An 18,696-nucleotide genomic window follows, 5' to 3' on the forward strand; every position below is an offset into this window, starting at 1 on the left:
GCCCTTCTGAATTACCTCTTTCAAAATTCTTACACTGGGGCTTCTTGTGACAAACTTCTGTTGACACAGTTACTCACAGATGAAGGTCTTTTCTGTGTATGAAAAGTATACACACATCTAGCTCACTGCTGAGGAGAATCATTTAAAGCATTGGTAATCATGTATCCTAAACATCAATATTTAACGTGACTACGCCTTTACCTTTTTACCAGCAAATCACCATATATATCAAAATATGAAGACCACAAGGCCCAGGATTATTATTTAGCATCTTCAATTTTCATATATTTGGGGGTATTTTGAAAAGCATGTGGGGTTTAGGCAAAATAAATAAGATGTGCTTTAACAGTTGTGCTATAATATGGCTGAAACAAACACTACCACTACATCATACTCACTGCCACCAGGCCTTAAAGAGACCTGCTAAACAGACCTGAATTTTTGTGTGCGTGCGTGTGTGTGTGTGTGTGGTGTTTGATAGAGAAGGATGCTGGGTGTCTTACTCTATCACTTTCCACTTCATTCCTTTGGGACAGACTCACTCTCACTGAACTTGGAGCTATTCTGGTAGCTAGTCAAGCTCTAGCAACTTTCCTATCTCTGCCCTTCACAGTGCTGAAGTCATGGGTGTCTAGGGCCACATTTGGCTTTTTACATACATGATTTGGATTTGAACTTTGGTGCTCTTATTCAGCCAGTCATTTCTCTAACTTTTGGACCTATATTTTAACCTATTTCTTACATAATCTTTCAAATCAAGCAGAGTCCCCCACTTTTTTATTTTGTTTTTTGAGACTGGGTCTTATTCTGTATAAACCAGGTTGCCCTGGAACTCAGCCTGCCTCAGCCTCCCAACTGCTGGGAATTATAGATGTAAGACACCATGCCTGATGGAAAGCAGTGTCCTTGAGCTGCTATGGGTGAGAAGAGAAGCAATTACACCCAAGATTTAAATTTATAGTCAGCAAAAAACAACAAATAAAATAAAAAAAAATTAGGGTCAGCTTTTAATTATCTGACTTATACACTATGTGATTAGCAAAAAAAATCTCAAAATAATTCATCAATTGATTCTCAGGCAAGGCAGATTTTATTGTTTTGAGAAATGGTACAAAGACAATGGGTAATGGAATCAAATGAAAAGTACCACATCTCACATTGGACCCCAGAGGCAGGATGTGCTCTCCTGTAATTGTGTTCTCATTGCCAGCATTAAGCCCCACCCAGAAGCTCTTTTAGTCAGTTATGGGGAGCTGACCTAGAAGGATAACATCACTTTTAATACGTGTGGTTCTAAGGTAGACTGCTGTTCAAATGTCAAAGGCAGTCAGCTATTAGTAATAATTATAATGAACAGAAATAAATTCTAATTGGGTAGAGGAAATTAGGAAATTGCCCTATCAATGTCTTCATTCCATTGTAACAGAAAAATTTGTTTCAGTTCTTTGAAAGCAGCTTCTTAGTGACTTTCAGCATGTCTTAACTTCCACAGTACTTTCTGAAGCATTTGCGGTGCAGCATCATGATGATCTGAGCAGGCAGGCCTACTATACAATGCCAGTTTTATAGCTGCCTAAGTAAGGACTTAGAGAAGTCAAACAATTTGCTTGTGTCACAGTGGGACAAGATCCGGATCATATACCCAGTTCTGGAACTCTGCTCATGGCATTCTTTAACTGTTTGCCAGTGAGCCTGACAACAGCAGGAGTCCTCACTTGCCCACGCAGCTATTCTAGGCTCTGACAGGTCATCCCTGTTTTCTTGGCTTACACTGGCCTTTAAGGATGAGTAAGAAAGAAGACACCCTATTTTAATGTTTGCTATTTATAGTAAAGCACTTAAAGTACATTTAAAGAAATAAAGGGAGAGGCATTCGAAAGCTTGAAACTTAAATATTATGTCCCTTGAAATCGAATGTATAAAAATATACTCTGCTATTTGGGTTTGTTGAGGAGTAGGCAATACAGTTAATGCCAGATATGTTTGGCCTTGTATCATTTAATTCTCACTGCTATCCTATAAGGTCAGCATTAATATTTTTCAAAATTAGATGTTAGGCACCATGCACAGAATCTCTAGTCTAGTGGGAGAGATAGTCAATACGTAATTTTACAAATGAGTAATTACAACTGTAGTGAGTGCCATAAAGTAGAGGTATATAATGTTCCTAAAGGGTGTAACTAAGGAATGTGACAAGTAGGGTGGCAGGGAAGTCTTCTCTGAGATCACAGACACAAGAAGATCTAACCAGCTGAAGAAAGCTTAGGACCAAAAAAAGGCCAATGGGGTCAGAAAACAGTGTTGGATAACACATAAGCTAATGTTTTAGAGGTGGCTCCGGAGTCAAACTCAGAGGCTCCTCTGCAATTTTAAGAATTTGTTTTTGCTGGCCAGTGATGATGGTGCATGCCTTTAATCTCAGCACTCTGGAGGCAGAGGCAGAAGGATCTCTGTGAGTTCAAGACCAGCCCGGTCTACAAGAACAAGTTCCAGGACAGGTTCCAAAGGTACAGAAAAACCCTATCTCGAAAACAAAACAAAACAACAAAAATTTAAAAAAAATGTTTTTATGATAAAAACAACGGGAGGCAGCTAAGGAGTTAATATAACACTACTTCATGCTATTTCTCATGTACATAATTGAGGTTAAGAAAATACATTGGGAAGATACTTTTTCAATAGACCAAGAAAAGATAGTGGCGATGCAGGATAGGATTGCTATGATTTCAAAAATATTTACTAAATCAACAGGATTTGGTGACAGATCATACTGGCTGGGGGTGGTATATGACACAGTGGGGGTTAGAGGAGAGGAGGGAACAGACCTGAAAAAGATGTTAAGAATTGCTCCCCAGTTTCTGCTTATTTAACTGGATGCTATTCATAGTGACAGAAAAAACTGAAATAGGATAGGTTTGGGGGTGGGAAGGATTATGAGTTTGGTCTTAGACACACCAAGCACAAAATAAAATGCCTTGGAGACATAAATGGGGGTGAGGAATAGCCATAGAAAGAGTTCACAGTAAAAACTTAGACTGGAAGCATAAATCTGTGATGTCAGCAGCATGTGAGATACAATTAATACAGGGACATGGAGAAATCAATTAGTGAGGAGTACATGATTGTAGTTTAGAATCAGATGTTAAGGAACTCCTATCTTGAATGACGTGTTAGAATGGGGGAACAGAGCTCTAAGAGATTAACTAACATGATAATAAGTAGAAAAAATGAGTTCAGTATGGCTGACCCAGGGTTTAGACTTATTTTTTTTTGGGGGGGGGGTTAAACTTAAAACCATCATGTTTTGCTGGCTATTGAGTCTGTATTTGGATTAGAAGTATGCTCTGTATTTAAAAGTGGTTAAACAACCATAATAAATGATCTGCATTGGCAAAGAGCTGCTAACCAGCCTCATTAAAATATTCAAGAACTATCCATTGATGCTATTTTGACGCTTACAGAGCATGACACCTTCCAATGCTTTCTTATAGAAAGGTGGTAAGGAATAAACTGCACTGTCAAATTGGATGTAAGCTCAGAATATCTTACTTGTTGCAAATCTGTCTAGAAAAATCAAGTAGTAGCAGCTTGAGAAGTGGAAAGCAGAAGGACTGTTGGGAGTTTGAGGCTAGTGTTGGCTGGAGAAAGACACTGTCTTAAAATAATTACAACAATATGACAACAAAAAGAAGAGAGTGTATGAAGGGGATGGTTTGTGATTTTTAATAATTTAAGAAGCATGAGAGCTGGGAAAACAGCTTAGTGATACTGTGCTTGCTTATTATGCTCTGAAGCCCGAAGTCTAACCTCCCCATCACAGACACAAAACAAAGTAAAACAAACACCCATCCATACACCCCCCAGCAGCATGACAAGAAATGACAGTCTTAAAGATAAAAAAATTAGTATGAACATTCAATTTACTAAGGTTTCTACTGTAGTTTTGAATAATTCTATTCTTTTTATACTTACTAAGAGTAAAAATTATAAAAAAGAAAATATTACTGGTACATAGACTGGTCGCATTTCATAAAATACTTGCTTTCCAAACACCTATGAATTATAAATATCAGCTCTTTTTTGAGACAAGTTCTTTCCTCTAGTCTAGGTCGGCCTAGGCTGGCGTCAAACTCATGGCAATCATCATCCTGTTTTATCCTCCTGATTACTGGGATTATAAACCCAAGACATTAACTCCTTTTAAATCTGAAGATCATTTAAACTTGTATTCAGTTCCTTTTAACTTTTTTTTAAAAAAGGATTTGTTATATATAGTTTTCTGCCTGCAGGCCAGAAGAGGGCACCAGATCTCATTACAGATGCTCGGAAGAAAAGGCATTCTCTTAACCACTAAGCATCACTCCAGCCCCTCTTTATTTTTATTTTATTTTTTTTTTTTTGAGAGCATCTTAGACTGGCCTCTAAATCTATGATTCTTCTGTCTCCACCCCTTAAGTGCTGGGATTAGAGGCTTGTGTTATCAGGTATTGTATTATTTTTCTTGTAACTTTTTTGTTTTGTTTTTTAGACAGTCTATGTAGTCCTGGCTGTTCAGGAACTCACTGTGTAGATCAGGCTGGCCTCAAACTCATAGAGATATGCCTGCCTCTGCCTCCTGAGTGCTGGGATTAAAGGCATACACATTATGCCAAGCCTTCTTGTAACTTTTCAATCTAAACCTATGGCATATCTCTTTCTTTAGGATACACATGTGTATTTTATTATTTATAATTTAATTTTTTTATTTACACATATCTATGCCTGTGTCTATAGATGTGAATGTGACCACTGAGGCAAGAAGAGTATGTAAGAACCCTTGAATCTACCAGGAGTTACAGCTGGTGTAAGCTGCCCCATGTGGGTGCTGGGAACCAAACTCTTATCTTTTGAAAGAACAGCAAACATTCTTTAAAAAAAATATTTATAGCCGGGCGATGGTGGCGCACGCCTTTAATCCCAGCACTCGGGAGGCAGAGGCAGGCGGATCTCTGTGAGTTCGAGACCAGCCTGGTCTACAGAGCTAGTTCCAGGACAGGCTCCAAAGCCACAAAGAAACCCTGTCTCGAAAAACCCCAAAAAAAAATAATAATAATAAAAAATATTTATTATGTATATGGTGTTCCTGTACATTTCTGCCAGAAGAGGGCACCAGATCTCATTTAATGATGGATGTGAACCATTATATGGTTTCTGGAACTTGAACTCAGGACCTCTGAAAAAACAGTCGGTGCTCTGAACCTCTGAGCCATCTCTCTAGCCCACAGCAAGAATTCTTAATAACTGAATCAACTCTCCAGCCCCATCTACATATATCTTAATGAATATATAACTATATATAGGGCATAATATGATAATTTGAAAATTTTATGTAATGAATAATGACCACATCTGAGTAATTAGTATTTTCATATCATTTAATATTTATAGTCAGTTGTGGGGTGGTACATGTGTCTATAATCCTAGGACTCAGGAGACTGAGGAAGGAGGGTTGTGTAGCCTACCTGGGCTACACAGTAAGATCCTATGCCCCCCAAAGATGTTAACTTTCCTTGTGCTGAGAAGCTTCAAACTTCTTTTCTAGTTCTTAATAATATATGCAATAAATTGTTGTTATCTATAGTCATGCTATTGTGCTATAGAACATTACATTTTATTCCTTCTATGTATTCAATTTTGGTATCCATTATCTAGCCTTCCTCTATTCCAAACTTTGTGTGATTAGCATTCTACTTTCTACAGTCACAGAATTTCTATAAACTTTGTTGAGAGGTTGAGAGCACACAATGACTTACCTTTCCAAATGATCCCTGCCCTAATACTTTCAAAAGCTCAAACTGGGAAGGATCTGCCTTTTCATGTCCTTCCTTCACATGATGTGTGATTGCAATTTCTTTGATACTGCCTTCTTCCTGTTGAAATAAATAAAAAGAGACAAGCACATTGTTAGCCATAATCAAACTATCTTAGTATAAGATACTAGAAACTCTATAATATACAAAACTACTCTTTACTACTTATCAAATTAATAGAAAACGCTGGGCAGTGGTGGCGCACGCCTTTAATCCCAGCACTTGGGAGGCAGGTGGATTGCTGTGAATTGGAGGCCAGCCTGGTCTACAAGTGCTAGTTCCAGGACAGGCTCCAAAGCTACAGAGAAACCTTGTCTTGAAACTCCCCCCACCCAAAAATTTAGAAAACACATCAAGTAATTATACTTTCAAGGTAAATGTTAGAGAATGTTAAACCATATTAGCTTCTATATAATATTAGCACTAATTATGCCCAAATCTTTATTCTTTCTCTTGGAGATAATTAGAACAGTTTTGAGGGGGAACAAAAGCGTGTGAGAACATCTGAAAATAGCAGATTAGAGTACTATAATGTGCCTAGCATGTGACTATACCAGGTGGAAAAAATACTATATATTAAAGCACTATTTGTTGGGGAGAGGGACTGAAAACTGTTCTAGAGTAAACACAACTGTTTAACAAAGCATACTGAAGAGGAGCAGAAAGAAGTAGGGTGAAGCTTTATGTTTGAAATCTCTAAGTTACTCCCCATTCTCAAAAGAGAGAAAGGGCTAGTAACTCTGAAAACCAGAGTCAGAAAAGATTTAACATTTGGATAAAGGGATTAAACATGGGAGGAAAAGATGACTGTTTTCCACAATAAAACAGCGAAAAATCTTTGGGCTAAGAAAGGATATTTTGAGGCCCCAGTCACTGAGCCGCCGACGAGGACTCAGCTGCCTCCTCCTCGAGCCCCCTCGCTTCCCGACAGAGAAACGGTAGGAAGACCCTTACCACTGTCCAAGGGATCGCTGATGATTACGATAAAAAGAAACTAGTGAAGGCGTTTAAGACGAAATTTGCCTGCAATGGTACTGTAATTGAGCATCCAGAATATGGAGAAGTAATTCAGCTACAGGGTGACCAGCGCAAGAACATATGCCAGTTCCTAATAGAGATTGGACTGGCTAAGGACGATCAGCTGAAGGTTCATGGGTTTTAAGTGCTTGTGACTCTGAAGCTTAAGTGAGGATTTCCTTGCAATGAGTAGAATTTCCCTCCTGTCCCTTGTCACAAGTTTAAAAACCTCACAGCTTGTATAATGTAACCATTTGGGGTCCGCTTTTAACTTGGACTAGTGTAACTCCTTCATGCAATAGACTGAAAAGAGCCATGCTGTCTAGTCTGGAAGTCCCTCATTTAAACAGGTCAAGCAGTAGCCCCGGCAGTGTCCAGCCTGAAACAAAGCAATAACTATGTTTCAGCCAAGCCCAGAGCCCCAAGTTCATAGGCTATGTCTGCCCAGAAGCTCCTTGGCTCTCCCCCTATAGAATCCCCTGCCCTAGGAGAATGTCACCACTTGAACAGCCCAGGTGAACAAGAGAATGGGTAACACCACAGTAGCTATGCCACTAGAGGGAATCTCTAGTAAGAGCCCCTGGTGTCCGACCAGGTAGGCAGAATTCAGAAATGGCCATCTTTCCCCAGGGGTCATGGACATGTGGCTTGCCACCAGGGTAATATTTTTAGCCAGGCATATTGCAAGGGATGTTGGAAGAACTGAAGGGTGGGGCCAGCCTCGTATCAATTAAACTTATGACAAAGGAACAGATACCAAACTGATGCCATTGGTCATGTGGCTAGCTGTATGCTTCAACTCAGTGGTAGCAGCTACCCAGTGCCATGTGAAGGAATAAATAGGTTTTTTGGTTTTCTTTTCCCTTACAGTTTTAATGTTATGTAATGTATTTAAACCCTTATTTAAATAAAACTTGTTTTTGGAAAAAAAAAGAAAGGATATTTTGAGATAGTGTCTTATTATGTAGATGAGGCTGGCCTCCAACTTTTCTCCAGTGCTGGGATTATAGGCATACAACACCACATTCATCTTAATGAAGGATCTTTAAAGCCCCAAGTGGATACTAGAAAATATATAATGTGTACGTAGGATTTTAATTACCTATTTGTGTTGAGATGAACAGATAAATCAAGACAATATTTTATGTTATAGACAAAAATGGCAACAAAAACCCAAAATTTAGCAAATAAACAGTCATTTCTAATTTGTTGTCTTTGAATGCTGTTTTTTCCTTGATGCATAAATACTGGTAGAAGAATCTAAAAGTGTTATACAAATACTTTTGTTTTTGGAGGTAGGGTCTCACTGTTAATCCAAGCTGGCCAAGATCCTCCTGACCCTCAGCCTAGTCTAACCAACCAACAAAGTAACAAACAAGAATTATGCTGTACAGAGAGTTCTCAAAAAGATACCCTAATGTTTCTGGAAATGCACAGTAAGATGAAAAACTCTCCAGTAGAAGACACAGAGGAATATACCATCTTAGTTTCCAAGGCAGAGGTACTGTGTTGTTCATAGGCTAGACTACTATTTCAGCAGAATTTTAACAACAACAAAAATTTTCTCTGAATATTGTCACATATTTTGTAATTTCACAAGCATCATTTCCTTAATTCTCCTGATAACCCTGTATTGCAGTATTAGAGTAGAACCAAGTATCAGCTGAGTCTAAAATGTTACCTCTTCCTGAACACACTTCTCTCTGAATGAGACTAAGCAGTTACAGTAAGAAAAGCAGGAAGCAAACTATCAAACAATCTTTCCAAAGAAGAAAGCAGATGGAAGAGTGATAAGTAAGATTTGGATGAAAATCCAGCAAATACTTATTATCTATTTTGTATCAAATATGCACTAAGTACTTTTACACCTTATATCTTTATGTTTCATGACAAACCTTTGACTTTTTATTAATGTTTTTGAGGGTGGATGATATACAGAGTAAATTCCCAGATCAGACACAAGCATTTCAGAATTCTAATGTGTTCCCCCCAACTCCATTTACCATGAGAAATTTAACAGATCTTTTTTTTTTTTAAATATTTATTTATTTATTATGTATACAATATTCTGTCTGTGTGTATGTCTGCAGGCCAGAAGAGGGCACCAGACCTCATTACAGATGGTTGTGAGCCACCATGTGGTTGCTGGGAATTGAACTCAGGACCTTTGGAAGAGCAGGCAATGCTCTTAACCACTGAGCCATCTCTCCAGCCCCCTTAACAGATCTTTTAAACGCAAAATGCTTTAAATACTCTGAAGTCTAAAGTTTAAAAGAGATTAAGAAGGGCTAAAGAACATAGCAGCATGTTGCAGACTCAGGACTCAATTCTAGTTCTAACTTCCAAACAAGGCCCATAAAGTTACACTATTCTAAGGCTGGTGAGTGCTTTTGATTTTCCACCCAAGAACTACAACAGGAACCTATAGACTTAGGCCCCTAGGCTTTGCAGTATTTGTTTTTGACACAGGGTATCACTATGAGTTTAAACTGGTCTTAAACTTCTGGTAAATATCTTTGCCCCAGCCTCCTAAATTCAGCAATTATAGGCATAAGCCAGTATGCTCGGCTGTAACTAGTTGTCTGTCTCTTGCTTCAGTTACCTCAGTAGCACATCCTTAGTAATAAAATGATTATCACAGAACCACTACTTGGATGCTTAGTGGTTCATAAATTATATACACATAAAAGAAGTTCTCTTTCTTCTCCACACTCAGTGTCATCAGGCTGTATTTTAAAGACTAATGGACTGCAAACTTGACTCATGGAGAAAAGATGTCCTTAAATCATATGGCCATGAAGAACTATATATTCTGTAATAGTCTACATTTTAATCATTTCTTTTTCTTGTGTAAGTGGGATGTGATTCAATTCAGCTACAATCTTTTTGCGTTTTAAAGTCTGTAGCAGAAACATATTGTGATGACTTTCACAAGGATGCAACATAAGCAAGGAGAACAGCCCCTGAATCAAGCATTCAGCAGGATCAAGGCATACAGTTACAGTGTAGGCTACAATCAGGGGATGGATCTCAAAATAAATACCCCTTACTATTCTCATCGTTGATGACAACCCTCCTTTCCTCTCATGTCAATTAAGCCACTAAAAATGCAGGCTCTCTTTGATCTTTTCACCCAATAAATAAATACTGAAATACCAGCTGGATATCACTAGATATCAAGTACAGTGCTTAGAAGACCTTTCATCCTTTCTTCTCCCATTCCAATGGCATCATGTAGACGTAACCCTTTAATTTTTCATGTAGAAAAATGAAATGGGCATGGTTATGCATAATACCTCATCCTGCCTAGGTCTACTTCTTTTTTGATACATTTTCTGAAAAATATTCAGCTCCAGTTATGTGACCAGATTACTCACACATCACTGCAAGTTCTCCTAAATTTAATATACTGCCTCATGCTGGCATCTGAGGCCCTTTGCAATATAGCTTCAACCTACTTCTTTATTATATAATAGTCTTTTGTCAGTCTGAAATATTTTTTCAATTTTTAAGAATTTAGTATGCATATGTTACTCTCTACATGTGAATGAGCAAGTGTGTAGGTGTTTATGGAGTTCCTAGATTTCATGTAGTTAAGAAGCACCTGATGTGGGTGCTATGAATCAAACTTCAAACATCTATCTGCAAAAATAGCAAATGCTCTTAAATAGTGAGCCACTGTCTCTAGCCCCAGATATATTTCTTATTCCCTAAAATTTTAATTTCTAAATCAAAGTAATAAGTGCACATGAATAACAAATCAGAACAGCTATGGTAAAAAGCAAGCTGCTTTTCATTTGGTCACCTAGAGTTTTATATTTATTTATATATAAGACAGAGCCCTCTTTGTAGCCCTGGCTGTCCTGGAATTTGCTATGTAGACCAGGCTGGCCCAAACTCAAGAGATCTGCCTGGTTCTATGTCTTTAGTCATGGGATTAAAGATGTGTGCCACCATATTGCTTAACCCAGATTTTAAAAACAATTAGTTTTATACTTACTTTGAATATTTATTAAGTTTAAGACATCTTTTCTGCTGTTTGATAGTTGTATTACTTCTACTCAAATGCTTTCTTTTCCTGTTTTTGAATAGAATCTTAACTCCTCAATTAGTGAAAGTCAACAGTGCACATAGTCTTTAAATTTCTCCTGCCTGTTGGCAGCTACATTTTTACATTGCTAAGCCCATGAAGAAAACTAATATTCTGCACCAGAAATGCTGAAACATGCCTATAATCCCAGCTCTCAGGAGGCTGAGGCATGAAGAGAAGTAGTTCAAAGTCAGCCTGAGCCAATGTGTGTGTGTGTGTGTGTGTGTGTGTTTGTGCACTCTGGTGTTTTTATGCTGAAAGAGAATATCAATGCTCTGTTTTCTGTTTTTCAATTTAAAAAGCACTCTCTGTAGCCTGATCCTAAATAAATTAAATGCCTATACAGCAGCATTGACAAATTAAGAGCACACTAGGCAATATAGTCGGTTTCCTTTTATATCGGCCCCTAGCAATGAGTCCCAGGCCAACCCAAGGGGACTTCTTTTCTTTCCTTGCTCAATCTACTATTTTCTGTTATTTTTTTTTTAAATGTTTCGATCTTTTAGGATTATCCCTTATAGTTTTCTATGAAAGATTACATGGAAGAAAATGTTTTTTTTTTTTCAGCTTCCTAAGACAGGTCTTGCTATTAGCACCGGTTGGCCTCAATTCTTCTACCTCAGCCTTCAGAGTGCTTACAAGTATATTGTTATGCCCTGCTGGAAGATTTTCTGAACTGCATAAATTTGTAAATGTCGTTATTTTGTCCTCATGTTTGTAAAGTTTGGCTTGATATCAAATCAAGGCTGAAAACAATTTTGTCTCAGAAATTTGGTGTCGTTTGTCCACTGCCTTCTCGCAACTGTACTGCTTACAAGATGGGTGCTGCCAGCCTAGGCATACTCTGCAGATCACCTTTTAAAATAACTTTTTACATATAATATTTTGTTTATATTTTTCTGGTTTTTCTAGACAGGGTTTCTCTGTGTAACAGCCCTGGCTGTCCTGTAACTAGCTCTTGTAGAAAGCTGGCCTCGAACTCATAGAGATCTGCCTGTCTCTGCCTCCCAACTGCTGGAATTAAAGGGGTGTGCCACCACCACTCAGCACATAAAATATATTTGTCACATATCCCCTCCTCCAATCTCTTCCATTTCTTCCCTACCTCCCGATCCACCAAATTTCATGTTCTTTCTCTTGCACCCCCAAAAAACAAAACAAATTAAAAACAAAGGCCAAGAACAAACACCAAAACGACGACAACAACAACAACAACAGTACACATACAAAAAGCATGGAGTTTATTTTGTGTTGGCCAACTATTCTTGGGTATGGGGCCTGCCTTGGAATGTGGTTGATGTACCCAGTGACAACCCATTGGTAAAAACTGATTTTCCATTTCCCAGCAGGTGTCAATTATGAACAACTTCTTGGTTAGGGATGGGACTTTGTGTCTACCTCTTCTCTGTGCTGTTTTTTAAATTTATTCATGTCTATAAGCATTTTCTTTGCATGTGTGTCTGTGCACCATGTGCATGCCTGGTGCCCATGGAGGCCAAAAGGGTGTATGATCCCATGGAACTGGAGATACAGATGTCTGTGAGACACAATGTGGGTGCTAAGACTCAAACCTGAATCTTCTGGAAGAGTGGCCAGTACTCATAACCACTGAGCCATCTCTTCAGCCTTAGATGTTCTTTTAAAAAATGTATTTAATATATATTTGTGGTGTGTGTGTGTGTGTGTGTGAGAGAGAGAGAGAGAGAGAGAGAGAGAGAGAGAGAGAGGGAGAGAGAGAGAGAGAGAGAGAGAGGGAGGGAGGGAGGGAGGAAGGGAGGGAGGGGGAGAGAGGGAGGGAGGGAGGGAGAGAGAGAGAACATGCAGGGCAAAGGCCAACTCTGTAGAGTGAATTATCTCCTTCTGCTATGTGGCTCCTGGGACTGAACTCAGGTAGCCAGTACTGGCAGCAAATGCCCTTAATGACTGAGGCATCTTGCTGGCCTCCATTACTCACTTATTGATAGTTTTTTTGAGACAGGGTCTCACTATATAATCTTGGCTGACTTTATTTTTTTATTTTTTTTTAAAGATTTATTTATTATGTATACAACATTCTGCCTCCATGTATGCCCGCACACCAGAAGAGGGCGCCAGATCTCATTACAGATGGTTGTGAGCCACCATGTGGTTGCTGGGAATCGAACTCAGGACCTCTGGAAGAGCAGCCAGTGCTCTTAACCACTGAGCTATCTCTCCAGCCCCCGCTGACTTTATTTTTTTCTCCACACTAATGAAGAAGTCAGAGTCTGTTTTCTCTCAGAATACTAGGTACTTAGATAATTTTATCATCTTTGAATTCTTTATCTCTATGGGGAACTCTAATACTTAATAATTTCCTTCCAATCATTTTTCAGGGTTTCTATTTTTACAACTTTCCTTTTGGTTGAATTTGGAATTATATATATTTAATCTCTTATGTCTGTATGTACTTTCTGAGAATTTTTTTTGATCATCTTCCTTCCCATTTTTACACTGAATTTTTAAAGACAGAGTCTCACTATGTAGTCCTAGCTGTCCTGGAACTCACTCTGTAGACCAGGCTGTCCTCAAACTCACAGAGATCCACCTTACCTCTGCCTCCTGAGTGCTGGGATTAAAGGTGTGCACTACCACTGCCTGGATTGACTTCTTCCCCTAAGTCCCTCATTGTGTAGCCCAGGCAGACCTTGATCTTGAACCAATCCTCCTACATGAGCTTCCCAGTGCTGGGATTACAACTGTGCACCATCACACCTAGTTTTATGTGGTAGGGATACCCTAGTGAATGTTGCTTTAAGTGATACATGAGTACTTTTGCTACCACAAAATATCCTTATGTTGTGCACCTAAAACTGTTATAAATTCTCTAATTTGTTTTTTTACAAAGTTTGTTTAACCTAGATGTCCTTCAATGGAATAATGGATGAAGAAAGTGTGGAATATATACACATTAGAGTACTACGCTGCGGAAAAAAACAATGACTTCTCGAATTTTGCATGCAAATGGATGGAAATAGAAAACACTATCCTGAGTGAGGTAACCCAGACCCAAAAAGATGAACATGGGATGTACTTACTCATAATTGGTTTCTAGCCATAAATAAGGGTCACGGAGTCTACAATTGGTGAACCTAAAGAAGCTAAATAAGAAGGTGAACCCAAGGAAAAACATATAGTTATCCTCTTGGCTATGGGAAGTAGACAAAATTGCCGGGGAGAAAAGTGGGATCTTGGGGATGGGGTGGGATGGGGGTAAGGGGAGATGGGGAGAGAAAAGTGAGAAAGGGAGGATGGGGGGAACTTGGGGAAACAGGATGATTGGGGTAAAGGAAGGCTGGATAGGGGAGCACGGAAGCACAATCCTTAGTTAAGGGAGCCACCTTAAGGTTGGCAAAAGACTTGAACCTAGAGTGGCTCCCAGGTGCCCAAGGCGATGTCCCCAGTTAGTTCCTTGGGCAGCTGAGGATAGGGAACCTGAAATGACCCTATCCTATAGCAATACTGACGAATATCTTGCATATCACCATAGAATCTTCATCTGGTGATGGATGGAGATAGAGACAGAGACCCACACTGGAGCACTGGACTGAGCTCCCAAGGCCCCAATGAGGAGTGGAAGGAGGGAGAAGATGAGCAAGGAAGTCGGGACCACGAGGGGTGCACCCACCCACTGAGACAGTGGGGCTGATCTATTGGGAGCTCACCAAGGCCAGCTGGACTATGACTGAAAAAGCATGGGATAAAACTGGACTCTCTGAACATGGCGAACAATGAGGGCTGATGAGAAGAAGCCAAGGACAATGGCATGTTTTTTTTTTTTTTTTTTTTTTTTTTTGTTTTTCGAGACAGGGTTTCTCTGTGGTTTTGGAGCCTGTCCTGGAATTAGCTCTTGTAGACCAGGCTGGTGGCATGGGGTTTTGATCCTACTTCATATTCTAGCTTTGTGGGAGCCTAGCCAGTTTGGATGTTCACCTTCCTAGAAATGGACGGAGGGGGGAGGACCTTGGACTTTCCACAGGGCAGGGAACCCTGACTGCTCTTTGGACTGGAGAGGAAGGGGGAGAGGAGTGGGGGGAGGGGGAGAAGGGTGGGAGGAGGGGGAGGGAAATGGGAGGCTGGGAGGAGGCGGAAACTTTTTTTTCTTTTCTCAATAAAAAAAAGAAAAGGTTTTATGATAGGCAAAATGAAATCTACAACACAATTCTACATCACGACATTTGTCACCCATAGCTTAAGGGTAGCGAATTGTTTCTACTAGTACCAGGTTCATTCTTAGTCTTAAAAGCTCACCCTTAAAGTGAGAAAAAGGTTAACTTAATGTTTTCTTTCTAAGCCAGGCATGGTGGTCACTCCTTTAACATCTCAGCACTGGAAGGCAGAGGAAGACAGATCTACAAAGCAAGTATACAAAGCATGGTCTACAGAGCAAGTTCCAGGACAACCAGGGCTATACAGGGAAACCCTGTCTCAAAAAAAAAAGGAAAAGAAAAAAGAAGAAAAAAGAAAAACAATCTTTTTCAAGCCACGAGGGGAAAATGTAACTTTGACCCTAAAATGTAAAAAAAAAAAAAAAAAAAAAATGTACTTAAATTAATGCTGTTTTTTGAGTTATTAAAAAGCTAATATTGTAGCATGCTAACACTAAGAACACAAACTGGGTGATATTAACTGATTTTAAAGAATGATTCAATGTTTGGCAGTATGCCCTACCTTGTATACATAATTTCCTTTTTCCTCCCCTCCCTTGACTCAGGAAATCTGTTCTTGAGGCATTTGTATTTTCCAAATTGTTTTGAATGCCAGAAAACATTTTTTAAAACTCAAAAAAATATAAATGTTTCTTGGTACAAAACCATAAAAAGTATTTCTTAATTATGGACATATTTCCTGGTGTAATATATAAAACACCTTACTAATGAAATATACATAGCTTATCCTTAAAGGTACTGTAGACTAAAGTCATTGAATAATTACTTCTTATAGAGATTCCTATACCGCTATTATAGTTTATTTGAAAGGGAATCTTTAACCTTTTTTAAAATATGATTTAGACTTCTATAAATTATTTGCTGGGCAGTGGTGGCACACGCCTTTAATCCCAGCACTCAGGAGGCAGAGGAAGGTGGATCTCTGTGAGTTTGAGGCCAGCCTGGTCTACAAGAGCTAGTTCCAGGACAGGCTCCAAAACCACAGAGAAACCCTGTCTCGAAAAAAAAAAAATTACTTAGTGTGTCAAACAATTAGGATGGCTACCCAAGCCATGGTAAGAAACAATATTTTAATTTATTCTAGAAGACAATTTGATTAGATTCAATTTGTAGTTCTTGCTAATGAAACAACTGCATTCAATATTTTTACTTAACTAAATTCTTTGTGAGAATATCATGAACCAACTTCTTCAACGTTTTAAAAAAAAAGCACTGCTAATTCTCCAGACCAACATTTTCAACACTGCGTCACCCTAGCCCAGAATCCCAATCAGCAAATTTAACTTTCTTTAAAGAGAGCAATATAGAACAATTCTCATGGTAACATACCAAGTTAATTTTGGCAGGATTTTATGTTGAATATAATGTAAATTATTATCCACTAAACCCACTGTGACAAAAATAAATATGTGAAAATTGTGTCTATACTAAGTCAGGTTAAATCACTTGCTCACAGTTACTGAAATTTAGTGTTGCTTGAGGCTCTTGAGTTTTTACAGGAACCAGTTTCAACAAAATCCTAAGTGTTTGACTACTTAAAATAATGCCCTCTTAGATGCCAAAATACTACTTACATCATAATTATCTCCTAATATTAAATTAGTAAAGTTTGCAATTCTGTTCATAGATAGTTTAATTCTGAGTTAGTCAATTGTTTTATTATATAAAATTATAAATATAAGCATGATAAAATTACTCCAGCACAAATAATCTAATATAAAAATAAATTAAAAATGAAGAATTGAAATGTCTAATATGACCAACTAACTTAGGTTTAGTAAATAAAAATGTTTCTTTAAAAGTTCGTTCAAAACTTATTCTGAATTTTTTAAAATTTCCTAAAAGAACCTATAAAACTGAATGACTAGCACAATTATAGTTCGTCCTGAATAAAACATCTGATTTTTAAAAGAAGTTGAACAAAGCTTACCTGAATAGAGCGAACACGAAAAGACAAAAATTTAAACATGGCTACGAAACCATACTGATGATAAAGAATTTCTGACGGTAAAACTTTAGTTAGAAAGAGGAGACCAAGCCCCTGCAAAGTTTTCTCCTACCAGCTGTTCCGGCAATTAGAAAATTTCCTGTCAGGCGGGTCTGAAAATGCTAGAAAAAGAGGTTGGACAGTTTTCCTGTGGTAAAGAAAGGAGAAACCTGCTGACCGAGGCTCTCTTGTAGCTGATAGGTAGGGAGGCCAGAACAGGAAACTGCAACAGATTTGCTGATAACCAAATCCGGTTGAAGTTTTTTTTCCTGATTCCCAGCAGTCCTGACAATTTTTTTACAACCAGAAAAATGAATGTCATTTTAGAATCCTGAGAAACAACAGTATTTCTTAACTATGATGCTTAAAAGCAAGTGAAACTAGTCAATACTTTTTAAAATAATAAAAGTCGCTCATGCACATGTGGGAATTTATCCTTTGTAATGTGTATATTCATATACAAGACATGGCCTCAAGATGACTTTAAAGTTATATATAGCCATGCCATGGGTGTTCCCTGTCAGTAAGGAAGAGTTTCATAACTATGGTTAGAAAACAAAGGCTGCATGCAAGCAAAACAAAACAAAACAACTCCCTTTAAACTGAAGGATAAATTTTTTCCATCTTAATTGAATGTAAAAGGAACTTAAATTTACATGTGTTATAATCATCAATTATCAACCAAGTTAAAGGCAAGGCTCTAGTAACTAAAATTCAATTCCCAGCTGATAAAATCTAAATTAAAAAGTCCAACCTCTGCGTCTATTAGTGAGTGAAAACAAATTCCTAAGAAACTAAGCTGGAAAGGAAGGTGGAGCCCGGTTTCCATGTAAGTCTTTCCTCATTTCACTTACTGGCATTTTTGCTTTGGAAAATATTTTTAAATTATGCCAATAATCAGAGTATCACTGTAAGTGGCACTTAAAACAACCAAAGGATCAGCAGATATAAGATGTGATCTAATGTAAATTTAATATACATGGATCCAAGAAAAACCTCATAGATTATGCAATTTAATAAAATCACTGAAAGTTCAAACCCAAAGAGACTCTGAGAACATCCAGAATATGGACCTTAGGATGTAGCTCAGTGATCATTTTGTGTAGCATGTGCAAAACCCGGGCTTCAATCCTCAGTGCATGGAAAGTAGAAGGGAAGCAGGAGGAGGAGGAGGAACAGTAAGAATAAGCTAACTTCCTAGATGAAGAAACTGTGGTAGAGGCAGGCACATTTTTGGAGACAAAGTTATCTATCGTTAGGGCTCAGCTGAACATTTATCGATTGAACATATATTATAGTGCCCATTATGTGCTAAATAAAAAGCCAGGGCTCTTCTTGTTACATCAAATTTTCATGGCAAGGGCATTATGTAAATGGAAAATAATTTAAAAAATGCTACAGGATCAAATACATTAGAAATCAACTAAAACAAATATCTACTATAGATCTTTGGATTATATCCCACTTGTCTCAGTTAAAAATGGATGACTCTGTTTTTCAGTAAGGAAAGCACTTATAAGCTTTACATAAGAACAAAATTCTCCCATTTCTCAAAATAAATCACTT

General features: G+C 38.2%; 1 protein-coding gene across 7 annotated transcripts in view; it reads right to left on the reverse strand.

The window, feature by feature from the left end:
* LOC121441175 (ribosomal protein S6 kinase alpha-3) overlaps positions 1–18,696 on the reverse strand; it is a 120,596-nt gene that overhangs the window by 57,238 nt on the left and 44,662 nt on the right. For 5 of the 7 annotated variants that reach the window (XM_041642298.1, XM_041642297.1, XM_041642296.1 and 2 more), the window contains one exon: positions 5,793–5,909. In XM_041642298.1, coding sequence (XP_041498232.1) covers positions 5,793–5,909 — 117 coding nt within the window. Of the gene's footprint in view, positions 1–5,792; positions 5,910–17,073; positions 17,180–18,696 lie in introns of those variants that run through there. The other 2 variants (XM_041642299.1, XM_041642300.1) reach the window with 2 other exon arrangements.

Source organism: Microtus oregoni, unplaced genomic scaffold (genome assembly GCF_018167655.1).
Source record: "Microtus oregoni isolate MIOR12 unplaced genomic scaffold, Mior012 000074F_000, whole genome shotgun sequence".
NCBI lineage: Eukaryota > Metazoa > Chordata > Mammalia > Rodentia > Cricetidae > Microtus > Microtus oregoni.